At 49.3% G+C, this 7,541-nt stretch overlaps 1 protein-coding gene across 1 annotated transcript; it reads right to left on the minus strand.

Annotated features, from left to right (window-relative positions):
* Positions 1-283: 283 nt before the first annotated feature.
* Positions 284-7,371, minus strand: LOC119097185 (cystathionine gamma-lyase-like). Its single transcript, XM_037220242.1, has 4 exons — positions 7,192-7,371; positions 5,991-6,016; positions 5,521-5,640; positions 284-437 (listed from the first exon to the last, which is right to left on the minus strand). The coding sequence occupies exons 1-4, from the start codon at positions 7,369-7,371 to the stop codon at positions 284-286; spliced, it is 480 nt and encodes a 159-aa protein (XP_037076137.1).
* Between the last annotated feature and the right edge of the window lie 170 nt (positions 7,372-7,541).

Raw genomic sequence — 7,541 nt, forward strand, 5'->3', positions numbered from 1 at the left:
ACGCGCGCCGACTGGGTCTGACTGGGTGTGTGGAGCGAGGCTGCCGGGCTCGAACGCGCACCGACTGGGTCCGGCTGGGTGTGTGGGGCGAGGCTGCCGGGCGCGGACGCGCGCCGACTGGGTCTGGCTGGGTGTGTGGGGCGAGGCTGCCGGGCACGGACGCGCGCCGCAAGCTGTTGCCTTCGCCTTAGTCGTAGTTCAGTGTAGCCAGCCCCGGTGTCGTTATCGGCCTTGATCCGAGTGTAGGGCCGCCAGAAACGGATATGCGACGTTTCCAGCGCCGCTAGCCGGAGCCGCAGGCAGCCTTCAGGGCCTGGTCCAGGTCGGCGCACAGGTCGTCGGGGTCCTCCAGGCCGACGGACAGGCGCACCATGTTGTCGGTGATGCCCAGGTAGTCGAGCTCCTCCTTCGGGTTCTGGTTGTGGGTGGTGTAAATTCTGTAGGCAGACGCGGGGCGGTTGCTAGGCGGACGTGTGGCGCCAGCCGGCCAGGTCTGACTTCTGGACGGACCTGCGCGCACTGCGACAAAGTCAGTACTGCAGCGTCGTAAAATAAAATGACAGCTTTCAGTGCTTTTTGAAACACACATTGTAAGTACGTGGGTCAGAAACAGCCTCAAAGCTGCTGAGTTGTGATTTGTAAGCCACTGAGAGAAACGATAAGTCAGTGAAACCACGTCGTCTCCAGCGCGAGTAAAAACAACGCAAGTTGTAATTCATTTCTATGAAACCGCTAACGGCGCATTAGCATGAAACACTCGGCATGGCGAGATGAGTGCTGCGGCTGATATACAACCCATTAGCAAAACAGAGACCCTGTGCGGCAAACCTTCATAGCAAAGCGCCTGGGAGGAGCTTGACAGCCGCTGCGCTTCAGACCTGAAGCGGACGATGAGCAGGACTCCCCTCCCCCTCCCCCTCCCCCAACGGCTTCTTTGTCTGAGAGGCCTCCCTACAAGCAGTGGCTCGCCTGTAGTGCGTTAGGGCCCGGGATCTCCTCGGCAGTGCAAGTTTTGGAGGCCCTTTGGTCAGTATTACGATATCCGTCACAGGAAAACCAATGAATCAAACGGCCAGAACCACTAGAATCGGTCATAAGAAGCACCGCATGGGTGCTCATACGCATGATGGCTTGTCGTGACCATTCAACTCGGTGCAATTGTAAAATTTCAAACCCCAAAAAAGGATCCGCGTTTTTCATCGTAGCCGGTTAAAGCGCAATCTATTGGGATTTTGTCACCTCCTGGGCTTTTTAGTCGCGACTCCTGAACAAAACCATAGGTTTGAACCATATCTGTTCACATTATGCTGTAATATTAACAGCTTTCGTCACGCCATGCCTACCGGCTAGTAGCTATTTTCATTTCGGCAAATTAGGAAGAGTGAGCAGCTTCCTGATGTGTGCCATGCTGTCTGAAGTGCGACGTGAAAAGTGGCGAACGCCATGAGTTATACATAATTATGTATCAATGTGGTGTATGATTTTGCATAAATTGTGCATTGATAGCGCAATTGTCTATGGTATACAGATAAAATATTACGTACGTTGATCGGTACATTTGCGAAGAACATTATTCGCATGGATAAGCCAGCAGTATTAGCTTTATTCCCCCAACAAAAACCAGGAGAATGGAGATATGCAGTTATAGAGTGGTAATAGCCCTTTTCCTCGTTTTCTCCGGGGAATAAGGCTATTGTTGCTATATAGTTATATATTTCCATTAATCTCCAGTAATTGCCTAATTTTTAGGTTTTCTGCGAGGAATAGGGCTATTGCTGCTATACAGTTGTATATCTCCATTCTCCTGGTTTTTAAAAAACCGCAGAGATATACAACTATATCTCCATTCTCCTGGTTTTTTCCGAGGAATATGGCTTTACTACTGCGTTGTCCAGATGAAATATTGCATAAATAAAATAGCCCTTCAACGAAAAAGCAGCTTCTCGACAAATCACACCAGCAGCCAGAAATTGTCAGCAATCCTAAAGTACTCCCTCAGCCTTTTTTATCAGAAATAAATGGCAGGACCATTTCAGTTCGCGTGAAAATAATATAAACTTCATTTTACTAAGTTCGGAGGCCGCTCATTTCATGTTTCATCATATTACATACATATTGTATAGATACGGTAATGAGCAACATGTCATAATAAGCCATGACGTTTATTTCCTAGTGTCAATGATTGGTGGTCTACCTGTGCTCCTTGTGATCCTTGATTGAAAACGATTGCGGTAATCTAGACCTATTGTGGTTTAGCGGAATACTAGGTTAATGTTCTCGTACGGTGTTACTGATTTCATATTCAAAAATTTGCCTGGAATAAAACTGTTGTTGACATGGTGCAAACATTAAGACATACATGAGCTCTGGTCTGAGCCTTTCTCCTTTTAGCCACCGTTCGGCCAAAGAAAACTTCATGTTGTGTCGTGTGCTGTTTTTCACCATATTCCTGTTGTGAAGGATCGGAAGATGCAGCCGTCTTACGGGTAGATGATATTCGTCTGATATACACTAAAATGTGAACCTGATCAAGGACTCAAACTCCAGCTATAAAGCGAAACCTTCATAAATGACGTCATATCTCCTAATCCCATTTTGTTCAGCAAAGTTCAGAAGACAATTTGCCATGACCAGTAACCGTAGTCTCGGAATTTTGCTTTGCCCCAAAGGCCAGGTAACAGAACGTCCCGAAGCCCAAACAGACACTGTAGCCCAGAGTCCGGATAAAGGGACGGCCCAGACTGGGGCGGAAAGAAGCATTTCAGCTTTGAGAGGCAAAAACCGCATTGAGTTGGAACTGTTTTTTGAAAACATAAATCTTATGGCGAAACACATTTCTTGCTGCATATCCCGATGCTCCTTCTTCGCCTTCGCGGGCGCGGAGGGAACACCGGGATATGTGGCTAGGTGTCGAACATACCAAATAAGACATCCAACGTGAGGGACCAGGTATCTGTATGCACTAGGTGAGAGCATGAACTGAGCCGGATGAGGGATCTCCTAGCCAAAGGGAGGCTCTTTGATAATCGAGACTTGACCACACGATGATGCGAGCTTGCTAATATCGTGATTACTTTACCACGTAATCGCAGCTTCCCTGTAGCCGCCAGTAGGGCAAGCCGCGGGCTCCAAGTTGTTAGGCGTCGTAAATTTTATCCTCAAAACAGCTGAGCCTCATACGCCAGAGGGAGACAGTGAAACGACGTATCAGACAGACAACGTCAGACCTTCATCATCACTTCAGTGGTGATTTATCTAATCAGAGTCGATAGCATCGGAGGGAAATTGAGCTCAGACACTCACATGCATCGTAAAACATTGACGCATTCGGCCCCTCCCAGCAGACATAAACAGTCGTTAACGACGCGTTTATTCAGCCCCCTTCCCCGCAGATACATAAGCAGTTCACTGCCTGCTAACGAGCTAAGATGCGTGTTGGGATGCAGACTGAGAATCCCTGTTGAAGACAGCTGCTTGTTAAAAGACATCATTATCGGTCACATCAATCGGGAATAACAGCAAAGCAAAAGTCGGTCTTTTTTCCTCTATGATTTGTTTAACGCCCGCTTATCGAGTAAAGGCAATATACCCATGTCTACAGTATTTAGACATCAGATTATTGGCGACGGGCGCTAGGTTTGCCAAAATCTGCAGTGTTATTTGTAGCCGCTGGTACCTAGATGCTATCGTCTTTGGTGCCGTGTTTGGAAATGAGCATGCTTCATGGATTAACTATCTGAACACATGCCAGGATTAAATTGCGTTAGGAAGCTGATCCCTCCTACGAAATGAGGCAGATTGAAGAATGCTAAAAATGGTTAGTGTAACGCATAATTAGGCTCACGCATGCTTAATGAGTTGGGCGAGGAGGAGCATTTCAAATTTGTGTCTTGTATCGAATTGAATCTTGAAAGCTCAGCTCAAGAAACGTCTCGCATATCAATCAACCAATGCAAATGGTACTGTGTCAAACACAAATCGCTTGCATTAGAAGTAGGTGCATACCTACACTGTGCATCATTGCCGAACATCTTTGAGTCTGACTGTTGAAGACCCTTGCAGCTAAAAGTCTGTCATCACGCCGCAGGTAACTGCGATCTCACATCTCAAATTGCGTCGACTCGCGCTTTCGCAATGATGGCACTATCGTGTTTGATAATCGGACAAAAGAAGAAATCCAAAAAAGTCGAAGGACAATAGTCGAATGTGAAGAAGTCAAGTAGGTAAAAATCTAAAGAGATAAACTCAAATGGCAAAAAGTAAAAGGGCATACAATTCAAAAAGGATTGAATGAAAATCAAATCTGTCCAGCTTTTTGCTCCCCGCGGGCGGGCAGGAAGCAAAAACATGTATTTCCACTTCTATAAATCCAAATCAAGGAGGCCCCACACCTGAGCGTGGAGGTGCCGAAATGAGGCTCTTTGTGCATTAAGAGGCCACTTTTCTAGATCACAAGGCCTCCTTGATAAATTATTCAGTCCCGCTTCGAATCAGAACGCCTCATTTTGTGTCAGAGAGCGTGCCGGCTCGCGGGGTCACCTTTGTGAATCAGAACAAACCTATTCCGGATTAGGATCAGGCACACTCCATAAATCAGGATGTCCTTTTTATGCATCAGAAGTACCTTTATCGCGTGACCTTGTCCAGAAGATACCTGTTCCGGATCAGGAGGCTCCGTTTGAAAAGAAGAAGCCCTTCACTGTATTGGTCCCCCTAATTCACACCGGACGTTGTCATCGTTCCACCTTCGGAAAGGCATATAGCCGTGACAGATTATTTTTGACTGGCACTTCCATACACAGGTTTTCCTCCACTTCCCAAATTCCGAATCAGACACGACGACCATACAATGGCCATACCATACCAATTACCATACCACAATGACCATACCATACCAATGACCATACCACGATGGCCATAACACATATCCTCGAACAGGGAGCACACAGGGACCCCAGAGTAACGAATGCCGAGCTGACATGTCAGACGCCAAAAAAAAAACACGCCCCTGAGTAAGCACCTGCCTACAGGATCTGAATTTGGGCTTTCGCGGTGAGATGATGCGGTAAGTGACATCTCCGCCTGGCGAAGAGCCTGCTGCCGTGTGTGTGTGCGTGTGCTTGTGCGTGTGCGTGTGCGTGTGCGTGTGTGTGTTGGTTGGTGTGTGTGTGTGTGTGTGTGTGGTGTGTGTGTGTTGTGTGTGTGTGTGGTGTGTGTGTGTGTGTGTGTGTGTGGTGTGTGTGTGTGTGGTGTGTGTGTGTGTGGTGTGTGGTGTGTGTGTGTGTGGGTGTGGTGTGTGGTGTGTGTGTGGGGGTGTGTGTGTGTGTGTGTGTGTGTGGTGTGTGTGTGTGTGGTGTGTGTGGGTGTGTGTGTGTGTGTGTGTGTGTGTGTGTGTGTGTGTGTGTGTGTTGTGTGTGTGTGTGTGTGTGTGTGTGTTGGTGCGTCTGCGTGCCTGGCCGGGCGGAATCTCGCGCCTGGGCCCGGACCAGGCCGGGTGTGCCATCGCCGGGGTGTACGTACGGTGACACCGCCAGACTCTCGTAGCCGCCCAGACTGACGGCCGCAGCGATCAGCTTCAGGCGGCGGAAGAACTCCATGGTCTCGGGCTTGCCGCCCCTGACGTAGAAGCTCAGCATACCGCTGCAGGCCGTACGCCTGGCTCTTCAACAGCGCGTGCTGCAACGCCATGGACGCCGTGAGTGAGGGAGCGTCGACGGCAGGGGTGGGGTGCGGCGGGGTGGGGGTGGGGAGTGGGGGGGGGGGGGTGGCGAATAAAGGGAGGGTATGATGCCTTGCAACTTGGGCAAAGTTTAATATATATTCTAAATCATTGAACTGCAATACGGTTCTCGGTTAGCTCAGTTGGTGGAGCACTGGTCCCGTTATCAGAAGACCCCGGTTCGACTCCCAACAACTCCAAGTAGACAGATCGGATTGTGACGCGCTTATGGCTAAAAGTCAAACACCACTCTGTCCGGCTCAGTACTGACCTTACACGTGACGGTGGCAGAATTATCTGGCGAAACACTGTGAATATACTAGCGGACTTAAACGGCTGAGAAGCGACACATTAGCGTTGGCTGGGTAAGCCCGTGGGTACCCATATAAAATGGGCAACGGATTGGGTTGGCTACAAGTTTTGAGAAACCTGAGGGTACGAGTATGGGTGCGACATTTACGAGATATCGGGTAGACCTTACAAGACATACTACAAAGGTTATTGCGTGTGGTTCTTTATTCATCATTAGCTCCATTCACAGTTCTTTTACAATCATCACTGTAAGATAGCAGATTTAGACCTAACTTTTTCGAACATTTCCTATACTTGGAAATAAGAATCAGAGGTGAAAAGGTGCAAAGGACTGGTAACGCTTAAGCACGACTTATTAGTAAGAAAGCAGTGGGTGTGTATGGACAAAGCCCTATGTGCAGCGGGTGGATTACGTATACGAAATATTGCCCGTGGAGGCCTTCAGAACATGCCAACACACTCCATGGAAACGAAAGTTTGAATCATTTTTCCATCCGCGATATCAATACCTCGTCCCAATTCCTCTGCAAAATCTTCAGCGTTCATGATCACCTGACCGCGATAAGACAGCTGCAGTGCTGTTCACCCGTCAAAAACTTAAATTACGCTGTAGCAGGCATGCCCTGTGCTAGGAGCCGCGGTCACTGCATTTAACCACTGCAGGTGTCAGGCAGCCGATGCAGTCACTGAATGCTAATTCCCTGACCGTGGCATCGGGCGGGCAGGAGCAGGAGGGTGATCCGCGTCACTGGGCGCCAGTAGCACCCTCGAGCAATCGGTCATGCTTCTCTGGTAGTAACGGTGTTGATATCCCAGGTGCTCGTTCATGTCAAGAGCAAGGTTTTTACTCTCAACTACGCAGTAATGCTGGTGCCAGCAAGCCTTGCACTCGCTGGGGGCAACTCAGCATCGGGCATGGCGGAACGAAATCAGCTTATGCTTTGTTGCACGTTTACTTGCATTCGTGCGTCAGGCCTTTTTGGGGGTGGGTAGAAGGATTCGTATTGAAATTTGTTAACGAAAAACGTAGCGCGGTATCATGCTGCACATCAGGCATCAGATGCAAATCAGTACAATGCGCATCGCATTATTCCTTTGGATCACCTCGAGGTCAGGGAACACAAAGTCATCTTGGATCTGTTCACTTGTCTCGGGCTTACCTGTGGGTGCGACTCGAGGGGGTAGAGCACGCGCTCCACGTGTGGGTGGCTCTCCAGGAAGTGCGCCACGCGCAGGGCACCGCTCATGTGGCGCGGCATGCGCAGGTGCAGCGTACGAATGCCGCGGAAGGCCAGGTAGCAGTCGAAAGGACTGGGCACCAGGCCGATGTCTGACGTCATCAGTGACAGTTAGATAACGAACGGACTGGGCACAAGGCCGATGTCTAGCGACATTATTGTTGCCAGATGACGAATGGGTTGAACACCGGCTGATACCCGCGACAAACAATGCCGACCGTGTTGAACCCCCGCAGGGCGCGGCGGAGAGATTGCTGTATTGTTCGCATTCG

The sequence above is a fragment of the Pollicipes pollicipes genome, unplaced genomic scaffold (genome assembly GCF_011947565.3).
Source record: "Pollicipes pollicipes isolate AB1234 unplaced genomic scaffold, Ppol_2.1 Scaffold_4295;HRSCAF=5057_pilon_pilon_pilon, whole genome shotgun sequence".
Classification (NCBI taxonomy): Eukaryota; Metazoa; Arthropoda; class Thecostraca; order Pollicipedomorpha; family Pollicipedidae; genus Pollicipes; species Pollicipes pollicipes.

Coding starts and splice junctions, on each gene's coding strand:
- LOC119097185 (XM_037220242.1), bottom strand. CDS start 7,371: ATGACGTCAGACATCGGCCTGGTGCCCAGTCCTTTCGACTGCTACCTG. Junction 5,641..5,990: donor CTGCCACCGTCACGTGTAAG/GTCAGTACTGAG, acceptor TACGGCCTGCAG/CGGTATGCTGAGCTTCTACG. Junction 438..5,520: donor GAGAGTCTGGCGGTGTCACC/GTACGTACACCC, acceptor GTCTGCCTACAG/AATTTACACCACCCACAACC.